Genomic DNA, 20716 nt, shown 5'->3' with positions numbered 1-20716 from the left:
CATCTCTGGCTCACTCTGTACTCCACTTGTTTATGGGGTATATGTTGTACCTATAGGTTCATAAAATTACTAAGTTTGGGAGTGGGTGTCTTAACTTTGTTAAGGCATAGTTGGAATAGTTGACAGTTTACCATTTAAACCATACACTTGCGTAATTTGTAGTAACTCACAAACCTGGGAAGCCACAATCTCGGTTAATTTTAGAACATATTCGGCATCCCCAAAAGAGACCTCATGCCATTAAGTAGTACCAGTGATTCCATCCAAACCCACACCCAGCCCTAGGCAACCACAGGTCCATTTTGTGTCTACATAGATCTTCTAGACACACTGTGTAAATGAAGCACACAGTGTGGAACCTTTTGTTTCAGCATAATGTTCTCACGGCTCTTGCGTGTACTCAGGGTCACAACATGTATCTGGGCTAAAGTCCTTTCTGTTGCCGAAGGATACCATGTACAGTGGTACCAATTTTATCTCTCCGTGTGTTGACGGACATCTGGAGTGCTTATAGCTTACACTTCTGAACTGTTGTAGATAGTGTTGCTATGAATGTTCATTTACAAGACTTTTAGTTTTTACTGTATTTTATGTATTTATTATTTATTTATGGGCTCTTTGACTGTGTGTGCCATAGGTCAGAGGACAACGGGCCAGAATCAATTCTCTCCTTCTACCTTGCGGGTCTCAGAGACTGAACTCCCTCAGGCTTGGCAGCAGGCACCTTTACCTGCTCAGCCTTTTCACCGCTGCCCTGAAGCTTCCTTCCTTCTTCGTGTCTAATCTGGCTCCTTTTATTTATTTTTGCAGCTAGACTCTCTAGTGTGACACTAACTAGAAAAAGAGCAGGTGGCCTGTCTTGGTCCTGGGGGAAAGTGTTCCATTTTCCCCTTAAATCTGGATTGGCTAGTCCCCCTCCCCCATATCACTGCTCCTTATCAGGCTGAGAACGGTCCCTGTATAACATGGGCTTTTTTTATTTATTTGGTTTCTTTCCCTCTTTCTTTCTTTAGTTCCTTTATCAGAAGAAGGTGTGATCCCTCCCCCCCCACCCCCCACCCATCCCCCCCACCCCCGCCCGCCCAGTTGACAAAGCCTAAGTGAGTTGCAGCTGTGTTGTTAATGGAGCTACTGAGTGTAAATTGGACACACGCCTCCTCTCAGGGAACCTAGTTCCAGAGCAGGGGAGAGGACATATCAAATGGCTTAGGAAGCTGTCCTATGTAGTACAAGGAAGCAACGTGCAGGTTCAGTGAGGCCCGAAGGAAATGATGCTTGGACGGGGATTCTCACAGACAAGAGGGTGTCATTCCCTTCCATCTCTCCCAGTCCCAGAATCATCCTGACAGCGATGGGTTTCCGTCCTGTGTACCACAGCATTGATGATGCTTCTGAGTTGTGCTGTGTGGAGTTCTTGGCTCTGCACTCAGTTGACCAAGTTACAGACCTCAGTGGCCCTCTCCCTGTCTTGTATTGTTGTCTTTCAATGTGTGCGTTAGGCTTGCTGCTCTCTGAGCATATGGGCAGCCTCAAGCATATGACTATATTCTACAGATTGGTGTCAATTCCAGCTTCTTAGACTGTGGGTCACAACCCCAGAATGGGCCATGTAACAGACCTGGCCACGTTAACATGCTGCAGCCAAAACAAAACCCCTAATCCACAAGAGTCTGAAGTGTCTCTGGGAGCGCCCATGGGCTTGCATTTTGCAACTCCACTGCAGCCTGGTTATGGGCACACATGCATTTACATATCGCATGCATGCCATCCCAACACACAACACTGCTACACTGTCTAAACCACCTCAGCCCACATTTGGCACTACTATGTATTATAAGTTACAGTGATTTTTAAAATATATTTATTTTTATTTTATGTATATCGGTGTTTTTCTTGCATGTATGTCTGTGTACTACATGCATACAATGCCCACAGAAGCCAGAAAAGAGTGTCAGATCCCATGGAGTTATAGACAGTTGTGAGCTTCGATGTGGGTGCTGGGAATTGAACCTGGGTCCTCTGGAAGAGCAGCCAGTGCTCTTAGCCACTGAGCCATCTCTCCCATTCCAATCACAGTGAGTTTACTTTGCAAAGTTTTCTGCTTTTACAAAAGCAGCATGGTTTAATTACAGAAAACAAAAACCCTCAACACTTTCCTGCTATCATTCATTAGCATTTAACGAACTAATATGCCATCAGATTGTATTGTGCTAAATGTTCGATTTCTAAAATTACTGATTTGCAGAGTTTAAAAACAGATTGTTAAATGAATTTTTGACTTGGTATTAGGACAGAATTTTCAAGTTTCCAAAATGGCTCTAAATGTACTTTTTTTGTTTGTTGTTACTGTTTGTTTTGTTTTGGTTTCGTTATTTTGTAGTATCTATTTGTGGAGTGATGTTCTCAGCATTGACAATCAGAAAATCAAACCATTGATAAACTGAAAAACATTGAAGATATCCTGCAGTGAGAAATATTTGACTAAACCTTAACTCTTTATGTAAAAATAAATGAGTACCTCGTTCAGGGACCTGCGGTGAGGCAGGAGAACCAGATCTTGGATCCCTAGAACCTGTGTAAAATGCCAGGTGGACATGGAAGCCTGGAGACAGGGGCTCCTTCGAGCAAGCTGGCTAGCACAAGTAGCCAAGTCTGCAAATTCTTGATTTGAGGGATAGTACTTCTCTGCATGTATGGTGGAGAGTGGTTGTGGAATATATGCAGAGTCAGCCTCTGTCCTCCACATGCAGGTTGGCACATACACATGTGCTAATATACATGGGAACATGGATGTGGGGTATATGCACACCACACATTCAGCCCATCAGTAGGCAAATTACTTTCACCTTTAATAAATGGTAACTATATATATATTATATATATTCCAAGAAATTGTTTTAAAATAAATTTCCTTATGGTTTATTATCAGTAAGCATTTGATTTGCATACCTGTCTTATGTATCTATATACCTATAGTTGTGTCAACATTTCTTGGCTTGAAAGCTATCATAGGAGAAAAAGTTTAAGTACCCCCAATGTAGGTTAGCCCTTAAAAGAAGCTCCAAAAGGTTCCCATAGGTTTGACAGCTGGGAACCCTGACATGTCTATGTAGACTGCTCCTGCAGAACTCTTGATGCCTAATGCACTCAGCAGAGGTAGCATGGTCCATCATGGCACGCTCTGGAATGCCTACAAGATGAGATGAATAATCACTTTCCTACTCAGCTGGTTCTGAGCTTTGAAGGGGCTCTGCTCCACAGGGCACTGGTCTGCATGGAGCTATGCCCTGCCGTGGTCACCTTCTATGCCCTGCCGTGGTCACCTTCTATGCCCTGCCGTGGTCACCTTCTATGCCCACACAGCTTCCTGCCACTCTGGAAAAGGAGGCTGTACCCTTGAGTTTTGCTCACTCAAATGCATCCCATTTTATCCTAATAATGGGACCATCTCCCTTTTAATTGTTTTATTTTATTATTTTAACATATATTCACATATTTTCCATATATAAATATATGTGCATATATATACATATACATATATATAAATATATATGTCTGTGGGCATCTTTGTATGTATCCTCTGGCTGGGTAGCTGGATAGGTGGGGAAAATATCCTGGCCTCTAGGTGTTTGTGGATCTCCCAAATGACAGTTTCCTAATCTTTTCAACTTGGGAGAGTTTTGGTCCTGAGGAAGGAAAAAGCAGCCAAACTGGGAGGTGGCGATGAGCTTAGCATTTTCCAAAAAGGTACAAAAGCAAACATGGCCTAACAGGACATGGAACTAGAAAGATATCCTATGTTCGGGCATCTGCCAATCACTAATATGAATGAAAGCGATTATTTCTTAGTAATGGTGACCTCCTGAGAAAAACATCACATAGTAGCAGCCCTCCTGAATTTGTGGGTCTGTGGTGATGGGAAATCAAGCTGAAAGAGCCGTACAGAATTGACATCTCAGCGACAGTGCTTTGGGGCAGGGATAGGAAAATCGTGGCAGTTGTCTGCTCTATGGTTAACACACCATGAATCTCAGCGCTGGTCAATGAGAAGCCATTGCTTTAGTTTGAGCAGGGGCTGAATCCGCAAACAAACCAGCTTGTTATTGTTATTTTTTTCTGAAAACAGGAGAACCCAGTGTAGTTGAGTTAGCACAATCAGCAAGGCCCTTCTGCTTTAACCTTTACAAAATGTCATCCAATGTGAGCCAGTCTTATTTAAAAAAAATTAGTGGTGTGGGTGCCTGGGTGTGTGTGTCTTGGGGGGGGATCATTGGTTTTTTTCAGTTGATACAAGCTAGAGTCACTTGGGAAGGACCTCAACTGAGGAACTGCCTCATCAGATTGGCCTGTGCATGTCTGTGAGACTTTTTCTTAATTCCTAGTGATGTAGGAGCACGCTGTGGGTGGTGCCATCCCTTGGCAGGTGATGTAGGAGTCCCTGCCCACTGTGGGTGGTGTCATCCCTAGGCAAGTAGGCCTGGCCTTATAAGAAAAGTATCTGAGCAAGCCAGTAAGCAAGGCTCCTCGTGGTCTCTGCTTCACTTCCTGCTTCCATATTCCTGCTTGAGTGCCTATCTTGCTTCCTTGAGTTGCCTTTGGTCAGAGTGCTTTTATAGCAACAGAAAGCAAACTAGGAGAGTATGAGAGTAAGTGCATATGTCTGTGAACTGTGCATGTGAGGTCTCTTCTTTGACCTTTGTGTGGTTCTGGAAATTGAACTCAGGTCTTCAGGTTTGCACAGCAAACACATTATGGGCTGAGTGAACTTGCTAACTGGACAGGTTTTTTTGCCTGCACGTATGTCTGCGTGAGGGGGTTGGAGGTTCTGGAACTGGAGTTACAGACAGCGGTGTGCCACCCTGTGGTTGCTGGGAATTGAACCCAGGTCCTCTAGAACAGCAGTCAGTGCTCTTAACGACTGAGCCCTTTCTCCAGTCCCTGGACAGGTTTTGTGTGTGTGTGTGTGTGTGTGTGTGTGTGTGTGTGTGTGTGTGTGTGTGTGTGTGTAGCATTTATCTTTCTGCTCCTACCTTACCCGATGTTCTACACTTGTGTAAGAGAGCTCTCTGTTTTAGAGAATGGAGGCTGCCATGACTCATCAATTGTAAGAGCTCAGTAAACTGATAATTTGTACTTTTATCTTCTGACACTATTTCCTGAATGATTGATCTGGTCCAGGCTGCCTTGTTAAATATTCTACATGCTGTCAAGGTATAAAATGCTCAGAACAAAAGACAGACATTATTATTATAAAATGTGCTCCTTTTACAAATAAGGAATCTGGGGTCTCGGGGTTAAATCACAAGCCTATGGTCCAGTGGCTGTTCAGTGCTGAGTTACAGGTTCAGCCCCAGGCTCAGCTCCACCCACTGCTTTTCCACCCTGGTAAAACTGTCCTGCTTTCTCATTCCTTCCAGAAAGTAAAAGGGAGCATGACTGTGAGATCCTGCTTTAGCCATGAATGGCAGGCAGAACCTGCATTTCCAAAGCCAGGTTCTAGCTCCCATCGTGCACTGGTGCCAACCCTGTCACTCTGCTGTCTGTCAGTCATCTCAGCCTTGGAGGCCCTGCCTCCCCACTTAGAAGCAAATTACCCATGAGCTACTGCTTATCTTGCAGCAGCCAGGCCAGGTTGGTTGTGAATACACTGAGTTAAATGACCTTTACCGAACCCTGATGTTCCGCTGCATGAGGTAAACCAGGCCTCAAGAACACAGTGAATCTGAAAACTATTTATTACTCTCCCATTCAAAATGACAGAACAGCCACACGTGGTTGGACTGAACATGTGGGATCATTCGCACATGGAAGGTTGCATAACAGGCTGGCTTCCCGAGCCAGGAAAGGCATGCTTGTTTTCACGTATACCTCTGTTCAAGTCTAGAGCATCCTCCTTTCTTATTGATGTGGCTTGGCACTGACTTCCAGCACTTGAGCTAAAAATGTCTGATTTGCACCTCCCTTAGGCAGCAGGTGATCTACAGAGGCAGAGCCTTTGCAGAAACTGTATTTCCAAGGAGAAAAGAAAGGCTGTGTTATGTAAACAAAAGACTTAATTTGTTGGCTTTCTTAGGCAGCCCACTTACTGATTTTCTTCAAGGAGACTATGAGGTGCTATTTTGAAGGGAAAAGCCTTAAGGGTTGTTCTTGAAAAACTGAATGCATTTTGAGGCTTATGAGGTCCTGGAGAACCCCAGGTTTTAGGGGAAAGGTGAGAGGAAGGTAGAAGAGAATGGGAGTCAGGGAGGAAGGGAGAGGGGAATTCCAATAGGAACTGGGCACTGATGCACTGAGCTAGAGGCTTTTGCAGAAAGTTTCAGACAGACATACAGGTGGAGAGGGAAAGCGGGAGAAATCCCACACCAGCGACAGTTCTTACTCTTGGCTGAGCTTTTAAGTTATATTTAAAGTCAAAAGACAAATTACGTGACTCTGGGATCAAACTCAGATCCCCAGGTTTGGCTACAAGCTCCTTTACCTACTCGGCACTCTTACTTGCCCACGATTTTGTTTTATTCTTCCCCGTCTAGTATTATTAGGAAGTAAACCCCTGTATCGCTTTGTTCCTATTTCAGTAGATATTTCTAGAAAACATTTTTAAAACATAATTGTGTTTTAAAATGTACTACATTACAACCCAAAACAAACAAACAAACAGTGTATTAATAGTATCGAGTTTGCAGTCAGGATTCATTTTCCAGTTTTTTTTTTTGTTTTGGGTTTTTTGTTGTTGTTGTTGTTGTTTGTTTGTTTTGAGGGTGATGTGTTTGAAATAGAATCCAGCCAGGACCCAAACAAGCCCATGTCAGAGTATGAAGTCTCCTGTCTCCTCTCTTCTTCACTTCCTTTTCTTTTTCCCCTTTTCAGCTTATTTGTTGAAGACGCTGGGTCATCCTCCATATTGACTTACCTGTGCTGTGTTACAGTGTGTTTTTCTGCCCCTCCATATTCCCTGTGAGCCAAAAGCTTAAACAGATTCCTCTGTGCCTTTTGGGTCCAGCATTCTTCCCAGGTGATGGCATCTGCGTTCATCAGGAGGTGCACAGTTCACCTGGCTGTTTTCCTTTAGAGATGCTGGCGGTCTTGAGGAGCACTGAGTGGATCCACTTAGTCATTAGTGGTTTGAAAGCGAGGCCTTCCAATTGGCATTGTCTCTAAGAAAGGAAAACAAATTATTTTCCTTTGATTTGATGGTCCTAACCAGCAGTCTATTTTGTCTAGAAACGACAAGTTACCTCTTCATGTTTTTCCGTTTTTCAACATAAATGTTGGATCACAGGCACCATTCAAGTAATGAAAGCCAGGTTTTTGTTTGGTAAATCTATGATCTCACTAACATAAAGGCTTTTCTCTTGCTCTGGTCCATTGTAGCTTAGCTGATGGGTGCTCACGTGGTCCCATCCTGGGACACTGGCAACTTGATTTGGGGTCTCCTCTAGATCTGTTAAACACATAGCCCCATTATCTTCAACAGACAGTGTCCTTGCTATGCCGAGAAAGTTCTCAACCTTTCTGTACTGGACCTGGGCTCATGTGTCCCTGATTCCTTAGTAGGAAATCATATTTGCAGACTGGACTCAGCATTTTGTTCATGGGTTGGGATTTGTTTCCAGGTCTTTTCAGTGGGCAAAAACACAGGTGTATGTACACACTTACATTTGTACAGATAAATATCATGTGTGCCTTTGTAAATATGTATTTGTGTCAGTGAAGACTTTGTAATATGTTTTAATTTTAAATATAAATATAAACACATATGTTTATGTGTACACATTTGTTACCATATAAGTTCTGGGTACCTCTTATTCATACTTGTGCTGGTTTCATTTCTATTGTTGTGATAAAATACCAGGACAAAAAGCAACCCAAGGAGAAAGGGTTTATGTTAGCTAACAACTACAGTCTACCTTGTCAGAGAAGTTATAGCAGCAGGACCCCAAAACATTTGGTCACACTGTATACTCAGAAACAGAAAGAAATGAATGCATGCATACCTTTATATCATTTAGGGCCCCTGCCTAAGGAATGATGCTGCCCACAGCTGGGTCCTCCCACATCAGTCAACTCTGATAAAACAGTTCCCATAGACATGCCTACAGGCCAACCCAATGGAGACAATCCCTCATTGAGACTTTGCTCCCAGGTAATTCCATGTTGTATCAAGCTCACTGTCAAAGCTAACCACCACGTTTTAGTTTAGGGTTTCTATTGCTGTGAAGAGACACCATGACCGTGGAAACTCTTAGAAAGGAAAACATTTATTTGGGGTAGCTCATTGACAGTTCGGAAGTTCAGTACACTATCATTATTGTGGGACATGGTGACCTGCAGACAGACATGGAGCAATAGCTGAGAGTCCTATATCTTGCAGGCAACAGGAAGTGGTCTCAGTGTCACCCTGAGAAAGCTTGAGCAAAAGAGACCTCAAAGCCTGCCCCCACAATGACACACTTCCTCCAACAAGGCCACACCTGCTTCAACAAGGCCACACCTCCTAATAGTGCCACTCCCTTAGGGGGCCATTTTCTTTCAGACCACAGTAACTTCCTGTGGTGTTTGGTTTCTAATGACTCTCTTTAGTTGTAAATATGTATCTTTAGTCATGTCAGGGAGGAAGTCTTAGTCTCAACAACACAAGGAGCACATCTCATAATCATTATTTCCTCATAATACATCCAAACATGTCACAGTAATACACCAGTATGGCACTGAAAATAAAGTAAGTTTTGTTTTTGTTTTTGTTTTGATTTGTTTTTACAAAACAGGGTTTCTCTTTGCATCTCGGCTGTCCTGGAACTCTCTCTGTCTCTCTAGGCTGGCCTCAAACTCAGAGATCCCCTTGCCTCTGGAATGCTGGGATTAAAGGCATGCACTACTTTGCCTTGATAAGCTATTTTTTTAACTTTCTTTTCCCCTTGTTTTATTTTTGTCATTCTCAGGATGTGTCCCAGCAGGATCTACCGTCAAATTACTGAATTAGAGGTTGGAGAGCTGGCTCTGTGGGTAGGAGCGCTTGCCACACAAGCACCCACATAAAAAGCCAGGCAGGGTCATGCATTTCTATAATCCCAGTGCTGTGGGAGGCAGAGACAAGAGAATCTCTAAGGTTTCTTGACCGTCAGCCTAGCCCCTGGTTCAGTGAGAGACCCTGTCTCAAGCTAGTGTAGAAAAAGTAAGGGGGTCAGAGATCCAGTGTTCTCCTTTGGCCTTCACAAGCACACAAACATGCACACACACACACACACACACACACACACACACACACACACGCACGCACACACACTCACATGCTCACATCCAAATCATAGAATTACTTACTTGGAACAGTTCCTTCTGTGTGACTGAACCAACAAGTTGTTCACATACACATTCGTTTCTTTCCGTTTATTCCTTTTTAGGGATTTGCATTTTAAATTTAAACCTTACTTTTATAGTAATGGAAAACCAGGTGTATTCAAGAAATCCTAAGCTGTTTCCCTGCCTCTGTAGGCCCTACCTTTCTTCCTCCTCCTTCCTCAAAGCTCAACTGTCTTTATATAGCCCATCCTTGAGTCTTTGTCTCAATAAATGTGTTTGTATATGTGTATGCATTCGCCAATAGGATAAATGGGATCATGAAGCTCACACACACACACACATCCTTGGGCTTGCTGCTGCTCTGTCTAACTGCTACCTGGTCTTCACTGGGAGGGGCTCCAGCCGTCCTGTGGTGATGGTTGTTTGCATTTTTCATTCGGTTACAACTGCATTTTTTTTTAGTTTGTCTGGTTTTTTTGTTGTTTTTTGTTTTTTGTGACAGGGTTTCTCTGTATAACAGTCCAGGCTGTCCTAGAACTCACTTTGTGGACCAGACTGACCTTGAACTCACTGAGAGCCACTTGCCTCTTCCTCCTAAGCATTGGGATTAAAGGCATGCACCATCACCACCTGCCTAGTCACAGCTGCTTATTTTACACCCCAACCAACAGTATGGTCAAGAGCCAGCTTCTCTGAAAACTGGTCATTGGCATGGTGGTCATGAGAGTTTGATCAGTAATTGCAGTCTGGATTTCTTACTACAAATGAAACAGTATGCTTTTAATGGATGTCATCTTAGTATTAAGGGGTGAATCCCAGGCAGATATTGATAGAGCTGTTTATGTGATTCTTGGTACAAACAGAGCCAAAATCCATTAATGCCATGCTCCTAAACACTGAGTACCACTCCTCTATCAAGTAGGGTCCCCACGGTACATGACTGACAGGCTGTGCAAACAGGTAAACCCTAGCAATGTCTAGCACCGAGAAAGGTTTATTATTGTTTGACGTAATGAAGGGAATTGTTGGGCTTTGTAGTTGTAGATCATATACCCTATAAATCATCATCTCTTCCTCAAGTGGACTTAACAGAAATATAAGAAAGGCTGGAGAGATGGCTTATAAGTCAAGGGTCCCTACTACTTTTGCAGAGGACCCAAGTTTGATTCCCAGCACCCACATCTAGAGACTCGCAGTTGCCTGTAACACCTGCTCCAGAGGACCTGATAATGTCTTCTGGGCTCCACCAACACCTGCGCACATGTACACATACCCACACACAGGCACACATGCATACACATAATTTTTAAAATATGAATAAAAAACAGTAGCGCCAGGAAGAAGGCTGAGCACCACACTTAGAATTCCGAGTAGGGATGAGAAGACAGGCAGAGGAGTAGGTCACTGCTGAGTTTCAGGTGTCCTTACTGGAGGCTGGCTGGGTACATGCCCAGAAGGTGTGTTTGAGAACTCAGTGGGGTGTGAATTCTAGTCAACTGCTCTGCAGCAGCCCAGCCCCCATCTGCCCTCCCGACCTTGGACTTGAAGGAATATTCCTTGGCAGTGTGACCTTGGGTATAGGTTCCAGCTTTTTGTAGCCATGCACTCCAGCTCTTTGCAGCCCCTAGACCACATTTACATGTCAGAAGTCCCCATGTGGCCTGGCCTCAGACACTGTTTTTCCTAACAACAGGGCACAATCCCTGATTTAACAGGCATCACCACACCTGATTTAACATATCATTTTTGGAGGTTGCTTGTGGGAACCCAATTTATACACTAAATCATACATTGTAAGTTTTTAATCCATTTTCACATGTAATTTGGGGGTTTAAAAAATGAATCTTCTGCTTGCATGGTGCTGTGTTCTTAAAATAGCAACTAGCATGAGTTGGTTAACTGCCCTGCTCAGTCCTTTCTGCTTCACTGCCTGGCAGAGTCATCCTCCAACCAGCCGCATTCTGCCTGGGCCCAAGACACAAATACCTATTAAGGGCTGATTGCTTTGGTGTGGTTCATAAAATGTCCTCAGACCAAGGAACAAACTGCAGCTTCTTCATTGCTTCAAGCAGGCTGGTTTACAGGAGTTGACAACTGTACAGACCCTGCTTAACTAGCCTCTAAAATCTAGGTGTAGGTCTCCTTGGTCGTCCTGACTGTTCAGTCACGGATATTTGTCCTGCACCGGTATCTAAGAATGGAACTGATGAATGTCCTTATGGCGAACAGGAGGCCTGTGTCCCTGTGCCCAGCATCAATCCAGATTCTTTACCCTTGCTTACTTGATTGTGTGGGTGTCGTATTACTTCTCAGAGCTGTTTCTTTACTGCTTGTGTGTTGGCAGAATCCAGCTTTGCGTGGGTAGAAAACGAGTGTGGTGAGGCTTGGCCCCTCAAATTTTATTATTTATTATTTGTGTGTGTATATGATGTGGTGGTGTGGCATTTCATGTCATGGTGGGTGTGTGCAGGTCAGAGGACAACTTGGAGGAATCTGTTCTCTCCTTTCACCATGTGTGGGACCCGGGGATGGAACTCGGGTCATCTGGCTTAGCAGCAAGTGCATTACCCGCTGAGCCATCCCACCAGCTCTGAGCCTCCAAGACATCTGTGAAGAACTGGCATTTGATAGTAGCCCACATGACTCTTAGCCCTCTCCACCCTCCAAATGGAGTTTGGATATGGTGAGGCCAAAGGAAATTTCTGGAGGACCCTGACGTTCTCCCTTGTCCTTTTCTTCCTTCCCGTCAGTGTGGAAGACAGACACCGCAGCCATGACCACCCACGTCACTTTGGAAGATGCCCTGTCCAATGTGGACCTGCTGGAGGAACTGCCCCTCCCAGACCAGCAGCCATGCATCGAGCCCCCGCCATCCTCCATCATGTACCAGGTAATGGAAATGGCAGCAGGCAATGGAAAGACCTGGATTCTGGAGGTCCTGTAAGAGGACCTCCTCAAAGTGTAGGGAAGAGTAGGTCTACATCTAAAACGTGAAAGGGCAGGAGCTGATGGAGCCCCTGTGCACTCTAGAAGCCCCGCTGAAGGAATAGTTAACTAAAAATGTGCGCCAGGTTCACATCCCTACCCTAGGGAGCATTTGTTGATCTGTCCTAACCGTAAATTCCTTCGGGGCTGTTCTTGTTGTTGCATCACCCAGGTTATGGCATCCCCAATCTCATGAATTAAATATCACAGTTTGGAAGCCTGTGGAGCCTGCCTGCATAATTGCTTTTCCTGAATGTGTATGACAAGAGCCCATGCAAGTCCACACAGCAGCCAGTGTCTCAGGGAAGTGGACCACAGTTATTTGCTTTGGCCCTAAATCAGATCTTTCGATAAGCCACCATCCCATTACACACAGCTATGACCCTGGCAGGCCTGGTGAGGAGGGCATCCAGTCAGCTGGAGGCAGCCTGGCCAAAGCCCCTTGTCGGTGTGCCAGGCTGAGTGCCATGTTAAGAAGGAATGTGTTAATTTGAAAATTGGGACTTTGTTAGACCTTTTTGCTGAATCTTGGATGGTGAACTATGACTAAGTATAATTATATATTTTTCATTTCATTCAACAGTTAAATGAATCTTCACTTCAAGATTTGGTTCCTAAATCTGACTTATTCATAGCTTTTAACACAGATTATAATTTTAATTATACAAGTATATTTTGATTTTAGTTTTATCGAGAGACATTTTCATTATTAACAAAATGGAAAAGTACACCACAGAAATAAATTTCTCATACTGATATACCCTTCTCTGTGAACACAGGAATTTTGTTTTATTAAATATATATATGGTATATGTACTGTTTCTTTTACTAAAAACAGGAATTCATGGTATATATTTAAATGTAAATATAGAAAAACTGTCCTGATTCATCTTTTCCTTAACATTTATTGTGGAGCCAGACGTGATGGTGGCTCACAGATGCAATCCAGTATTCCGGAGGCTGAGGGAAGAGGATTGCTGTGAGCCTTAGGCTAGCCTGGGCTACAGAGAGAGCCTCTGTCTCAAAAGTCGCAGCAGCAAACACGTCTATGGATGCTGCTGGACGCCAGTGCTGCAGTAATGCCACCTTACATTCAAGCAGCTCCTGCTCCTTCCAGCCCAGAAAGACTGTCGTCTACTTCAGCTTTTGCTGGCTAGTCGTCATTGCTTAATTGTAAAAACTGCGGCGGCGGCGGCGTGGCTTACACATCCAGCCTGTGCACCCTCAGGCACGTGTGTCTGAATGGCTGGATCAAAGCCATGCCCGCCTTGACTTTTAGCAGTTGTTTACACTTGCACACTTCCCTGGAAGTATGCCTTCCTTGTGCTGGGGCTTTTATTCATCACGACAAGCATATGAAACAGATTGATTTTAGTGTGCTTATCACAGGAATAAATCGGCGAAGTTTCCTAGTTAATCCTTACTAACTGGAATTAAAAAGAGTCAATCCGGAATTAAACATTTACTTCTGAGGCTTGGTTGAGCGAAACCAGTCACCTGTGAGAAGCAGGTGTTGTCCATCAGCTAAGTTGAGGCAGTAAGGGGTAGTATTTGACAGCCGCGGGGCAGTAGATTTCCACAGAAAGCTTGTGGCTTTTTTGGTGGCTGTTCACTCCCTAGACATCCAGCCAGCTTAGATGCGTTTTCCAATAACCAAAGTGTCCCCTCCTGTCCTCTACCTCCACAGGCTAATTTTGACACGAACTTCGAGGACAGGAATGCGTTTGTCACGGGCATTGCAAGGTACATTGAGCAGGCAACGGTCCACTCCAGCATGGTAAGTCTCCATGACCCACATTTGCAGATGCTCACCCTGCTGACGCAGGAGGAGCCATGCGCAGCTTCCCACAGCAGGCCTGGCCTTAGCTAACCCAATGTGCTCCGCCTTAGAGAGCTGGGCTAAGGAAGTCCATTCTGGAACCCAGGCCCACTCCCCTCTCTACGCCTTGGGGCATGCTCCATGCCTTGCTCATCTTGCTCACTGTAGGTCTATCAAACCTCACTGCTCACTTCCCCGAGGTCAGGTCTTTTTAGGTACACATGGTATTAAGTCCTACTTTAATCTTATCCTTACAGATTTCAGGGGGCGGGCATTGTTTGGTCTCTTGACAAAGAAAAAAATATCCTTGTAAAAATGGCAAGTGAGGTGGCTTTGGAAAATGTCATTTATTGATTCAAGGGAGCTACTGGCCTAAATCATTCATAAATGGAGCCACTGTTTTCCTTCTTAGGATCTGACCCTAAGAGGGCGATTTCTCCTCTCCCTTTTTATCTACAGTTTTCAGAATTCTAGATTCCTCCTCCAAGGGCCCCTGCATACACTTCTCTGGACCCTTCTCACTGTGTGGATTATGTTCTAAAAACCCAACTCATTCATTTACTATTGTGTGTCTGCTGTGAGCTGATTCGAGAATTAGTCTGGGCCAATCTCAGTTTTGAGTGAGTCAGTTGGAGAAGAGACAACCAAACATCTTTTTCTATGCAGCTACTTCATGTTCATTATCACATTTAATTCTCATACAGTGATTGGCAGCCCCGAAATTTCAGTCGGCCACAATTGGAGCCTCTCTATTGTAAGAAATTAATTCAGGGCCTCACAGCTGATGGGTGGTAGTTCTAAATTTGGAGCTCTCTGGTGACATAGCTTGGCACTCTGGACTATTCTTTGCAGGCAAATAAAAATGTATAAACACTCAGTGTCGTGGTAAAAGTTTGGAGCGCAGTTTTGAAGGGGCCTTGAGGAGACTGGAGGAAGCTTAGTGGAGGAAGCCGCTTCTGAATACAACCTTCTGAGAGGGTAATGGTAGGGTGGGTGCACACTGCTCTTTGAAATGTATTCAGGGCAATCTGCTGTGCGATATCATCAGAAGCCCATAATACCTCCAGGGCTTGCAAAGGGATCATTATACCTAATGTAGAGATGAGAAGACTGAGGTCTGAAGATGTTAATAAGCAAGTTACTTGTGGTCCTGCAACTAGTAAGTCCTTGCTTGAACCTGGGAAGTCCTGACATCTTTCTGTGGTTCCCTTTATGTCTCACAGGATTGTAGCAGTCAGAAATGAGATGGGCAGGGAGACATCAGGTGAATATCAGCACAGCAAAGACAGAAGTCTCAGAGACTGTCCAAAATTGGAGTGCATGTGAGAGTGTGTGGGGGGGTATTGTAGATACCATTTATGGAGACTGAGATAAGGAGTCCATACATGGAGATCACATTCTCTGCCTAGGCCATCATAGCAAAATGCTGTGACCAGTTAGCTTAAACCGTGTTTCCTTCCCACAGCCCTCAAGGGTGGGACTCTTGGACCAGGGTCAGCAGGGCTGATTTCTCCTGCTGTCTCTTTGGCTGCCCTGGCTCTTTCCATACAAACTCTTTCGTGTCTGATGTCTCCATGTGTACCCAAGCACCCACTCCCCTTTTAGAATGATGACAGTACGATTGAGCGAGAACGGGCCCTCGTGATGTCCTTTGAGTCTCATCACCTTTCAAAAGGGCCCATCTACAAATAGAGTCAGTGTCGAGTACCAGGTTTAGGACTGGAGCCTATAACTGAGAGCTTTTATCCATCTAATGAAAATGCCAATCGGAGGCTGGAGATGTAGCTCAGTTTTAGTTGTCTGAGTTCCTATCTCGAACACAGAGAGGCCTGGCTTGATATACAGCACCAGATAAACTGGGCGTGGTGTGGCAAATGCTTGCAATCCCACTTGGGGAGGTGGAGGCAGGAGGATCAGAAGCGAGAGATCACTTTCCCAGCTATATAAGGAGCTTGAAGCTAGCTTGGACTAGAGACCCTGTCACAAACAAACAAACTAAATGAATAGAGTGGGCGATTTTCAACCTTGGGAGAGAGGGGCGCAGAACTCTGCTTCAGCCATGCATTAACCATGAACTACTCATGGAATGAGTTATGGAGGAGTGAATGAAAGGCATAAACTGGATGAGATTCTGCAAATGATTGTTGCCGGAGGCATGACAGGCTGGGTGGGGGTAGTGGCCTTAGGGGAGAGCTGTAATGATCATGTACATGAGAGAAATGATATCATCACCTCCACCGGGTATAATGATTCTTAGGGGTGGAGGGAACTGGGACCAGGCAGACTGAGGTGTCCCATATATACCAGGTCACAGGCTCAGAGAGGCAAGTCTGGGACAGGCTGGCTCTAAGCATGATTATATTTGTTTTCTGATGCTGCTGTGAGAAATTGCATAATTGGTTTAGTTAATAGACGTTTGCCTAGCATTCACAAAGCCTTAAGTTTGATCCCCAACACCATATAAACTGTGCAGTGATGAATATCTATAACCCTAGCTCTTGAAAAGTAGAGACAGGAAGATCGGAAGTTCAAGGTCATCCTCAGTTACCTAGAAAGGGTAACCTGGGATACATACCTCTAAAATAAATGGATGTATTTTAATATGTTTATATATACACATGTTTGTGTGAATAGATATATATTATATACTACATACATACATACATGCATGCATACATAAAAGATGGTCCTAAAAAGAATCAGTAACTCAAGATTCCCAAGGTCCCATCCAGGGCTCTTCCCACTATGGCATCTTGACCTCTGTATTCTGGGCTCATTATGCAGCAACCCTGGCTGCACTGTCTAGAGGGCAGAGTGCACATCTTGGTTCTTAGTCCTGTTTCTGGCACATTGTGTGCATGCATACACACACACAGAGAGAGAGAGAGAGAGAGAGAGAGAGAGAGAGAGAGAGAGAGAGAGAGAGAGAGAGAGAGAGAGAGAGCCTGAAACTTGAAGGCACTTCCTGCAGCCTCTGTAAACCCAATGAAATTATGCCTGGTGTGGCATTTGGGGGCTGAGAACAGCCTCGTGTTCTCCTCTACATTACTGTCAGTTCCCCTTTTAGACACATGTTCCCAAGCAGAAGAGAAAGCAGGAGGCCCAAGGTTGGGCTTGGTTGTTTCTGAACTTGAGGACAGCATGTTACTGACTTGAGTTCTAAATTAAGAATTGAAACCGTTGCTATTGAATAGAATCACAATAAGTAACAAACTCCAAACTAAGTTGGAGTCTACCCTAATAACCTAAAGTGGATATGGTAAATAGATTTAAAATTTAAAATTCATTTTTCCCTAGATACAAACATTTATAAGGAAAGGAAGAATAACACTAATTATTTTCTCCTAATATTTTTTGAGGTTTGCTTTCCATAACTGGAAACCATTTAAATGTATGCGTGAATATTTTAATCGTCTCCACAATATTATAGTACTGTCACCACCATCTAATTCCATTACCCTATCCGTGTGCCCTAGGCTGTTAGCAATCTCACATGGGCCCTCTCTCCCTGTGCTCCCATCAACTGCTGTCTGTCCTTAAGGCTGTACCTCTTGTGGGTATTTCATCTAAAGGAATCAGAATGTGTGGCCTTCTGTCTGGCTTTCACTGAACTTCGTATTAGGTCAGCCTTAAATGGAAGGTGCATGTGAGTTACACGGGGACTTCACTGGAATATAGGGGTTTTTTTTTTTTGTTTGTTTGGTTTGGTTTTTCAAGGCAGGGTTTCTCTGTGTAACAGCTCTGGCTGTCCTGGAACTTGCTTTGTAGACCAGGGTGGCCTCAAACTCACAGAGATCCACCTGCCTCTGCCTCCCCAGTGCTGCAATTAAAAGTGTGCTGAACTATAGTTCTTAATCATAGAATCAGACACCCTGAGAGGACAGCTCAACAACCAACTTTGTCAACAAGACCCTGGGTGATGCTGCTTTTGCCATCCACAGACCACACCCTACTCGGTGTAGATGAGACTTGAGAACCCCGTGACACTAGTGTCGTTTCTCGCTGACGAAAGTGCTTTGCCGTTGCAGAATGAAATGTTAGAGGAGGGACACGAGTATGCAGTCATGCTGTACACCTGGCGCAGCTGCTCCCGGGCCATCCCACAGGTGAGACCATCCTTGCTATTCTTCTTTTGCCCTGCAGAGGGCGTCATTGCCCCCAAGCCCAATCAAGCCCAACGCAGAGGGCTGAGTTTTCTGTGTGACACGTAAATCTGGGCTTCTGACCCAAAGAGCTTCCCATAATACTAATGAGCTTCCCATAATACTACTGAGAAGGTCCGTGCCCCTGGGGTCTTAAAAGCAATTGTCAGCACATACTGTGCACAGTATTTCACAAGCAGTATCTGCCGCCTCCCACCAGCCCATTGCAGAGTGTCTAAGGTAGCAAACACGCTTTCTGCTCACTCCTCCACCCAAACCCATGTCCGGCCACAGGACAATCACGGTGCACATGGCTTCACATTGTTCGGGATCTTCTTATAGCAGGAACATATTTTATAAAGCCAAATTGTTATCACAGAACCATGCTGTGTCTCGTTTTTTTACACTGACATGGGCTTGTTGAAAATATAGATTATTTTAATTGTCATTGATATTTTCATTTAATTAGTGGATCCCATTGTAACAAAATCAACAAACCTCACGAGCATAAAATAAACAGAAGGTACCATTCTCTCTTTTAACCCTCATATTTAGGGACAACTATTATCAACAAATTTTGTACATTTCCTCTTTTTCTAAGCCTGGTTTTGTTTTTCTTGAACAATTGATTTTCTTTTTTTAACCTTATTTTTATGTTATGTGCACAGATGTTTTGCCTGCTTGTCAGAATTTTTATTACATGTATTTGTTCTCTCTGGGGAGGGTATAATGTGCAATGGTGTGCATGGGAGTCAGAGGACCACATGCAGGAATCGGGTCTGTCCCTATGCAAGCAAGTACATTTTTCTGCTGAGCCATCTGGCCAGCCTCAGAATTTTGTTTTTCTGGAAAAAGGGACCAAACTGGAGCTGTGCCTCAGTGGCAAAGCATTGCAAAACATATCCAAGGTTTTGGGGTTCAAGGCCTGGATTCTCTCTCCAGCAATGCAAAAACAAAAATAAAACAGGCATCAAATCTCTTAACTGTGACCTTTTTGCTTGTCCCCTGTGGTGGACACCTACTTATGTTACTTCCAGAGATCCACCTTAGTCCTTCTTGTGTTTGTAATGGTAATGGCAGAATACGATTGTATCACTTGTCCATGTAATGACCCACTGGCAGTTATATAGCCCTTGAGAACTGTAAAAGATAGTTCTTGTCCAATGCATGTGGTACTCGCCTATAATCCCAACACATAGGAGTCAAGAAGACCTTGAGTTTCAGGTCAGTGTGAGCTACATAGTGAGACACTATCTAAAGAAAAAGAAATGTGTTTGCTTAGTGTGTGTGTGTTCAATGAACACCTGCCATGTGGTACTAAGGTTCTATGCCGACTAAAAGCGCTGGGCAGGGGAAGTGGGTCCCTGAATGTCACAGCTTCAGTTAGCCATCATTCACCTGGATATGGCTTTGGACCTTTGCCCCAGGCATACGGCATAGCAAGGACAGGCCAGCTCACCACTTGTATATGAGGTTAGGGGAGAGGATGTTGCCCACCTCCTTAGATACGTGGCTAGCCAACTGTAAGGGCACAGACCAGCAGGAAAGGGAGGAGGGCCCAGTGTTGGGACCAGTGTGCAGGGATCTCTTCTAGGGCCAGTCAGTCTTCTTCAGTCCCCTCCCACTAGGGTGACCATAGCCATTATCACCCATGATGAGGTGTCACATGTGAGCTGCAGGCCAGTCTCATGAGAGAGTAGCTGTGAGCCTGGGTGATGAGCTTGCCTCTCACATTCACAGGTGAAGTGCAATGAACAGCCCAACAGGGTGGAGATCTACGAGAAGACAGTGGAAGTGCTGGAGCCAGAGGTCACCAAGCTCATGAAGTTCATGTACTTTCAGGTGAGTGGGCTGTGGAGGGGCCACGGCAGAAGGCTCACAAAGACGCCTGCCCGCCCACTCACTAGACTTTGGAGCCATGTCATTTTTTTTCATCCAGCTAATGTTCTTAAGGGCCCCCTACACGCCTGTGGGTGAGCCAGGCCAACAGGTGTCCCCACCTCCACAAAGAATGTGTAGCTCCAAAAGTACACAGTGGTTTTTAGGACACGGGGAGGGCCATGAGTAAAATACGATTTACAACAGTTGTAGATTGCAGAGTAGCTACATATAGTTGGTGCTTCAGGGACAGTGCATAGAACTGTGACCGGGTCACAGGAGAGGCAGGAGTATGATGGTATGGTGATCAGGGCTCCAGGAAGATGGTTCAGCAAAGCCCCAGTGTGTTCAAGAAATAGAGGACAGTAAGGGAGCGGACTATAGAACAGTAAAACCAAAGAAGGGGTTCAAAAAGAGGCTGGAGCAGGGTCAGGACTCAGTGAGATGGGGTTCTGTGAGCTTAAAGTTTGGATTCGGTGATGTGAGCTGATTTGAGGTTTCAGGCTATCTGGCTGCTAGGTAGGAGATGGTTAGGAGGTGGAGGCTGGAAGAGACTATGAGAGAGGAGCATGGCAACAGCAGCCAGAGACCAGTC

At 44.6% G+C, this 20716-nt stretch overlaps 1 protein-coding gene across 3 annotated transcripts in view; it reads left to right on the top strand.

Moving 5' to 3' along the window:
• Positions 1-20716, top strand: part of Cyfip2 (cytoplasmic FMR1 interacting protein 2) — a 119004-nt gene that overhangs the window by 8105 nt on the left and 90183 nt on the right. For all 3 annotated transcript variants that reach the window (XM_005071897.4, XM_013114761.3, XM_040748491.1), the window contains exons 2-5: positions 12048-12187; positions 13970-14059; positions 18130-18207; positions 19984-20085. In XM_005071897.4, coding sequence (XP_005071954.1) covers positions 12071-12187; positions 13970-14059; positions 18130-18207; positions 19984-20085 — 387 coding nt within the window. In that variant the 5' untranslated portion in view covers positions 12048-12070. The remainder of the gene's footprint in view (positions 1-12047; positions 12188-13969; positions 14060-18129; positions 18208-19983; positions 20086-20716) is intronic.

This window comes from Mesocricetus auratus, unplaced genomic scaffold (genome assembly GCF_017639785.1).
Source record: "Mesocricetus auratus isolate SY011 unplaced genomic scaffold, BCM_Maur_2.0 Super-Scaffold_100007, whole genome shotgun sequence".
NCBI classification, from domain to species: domain Eukaryota; kingdom Metazoa; phylum Chordata; class Mammalia; order Rodentia; family Cricetidae; genus Mesocricetus; species Mesocricetus auratus.
This window is presented reverse-complemented; position numbering and strand designations above follow the sequence as displayed.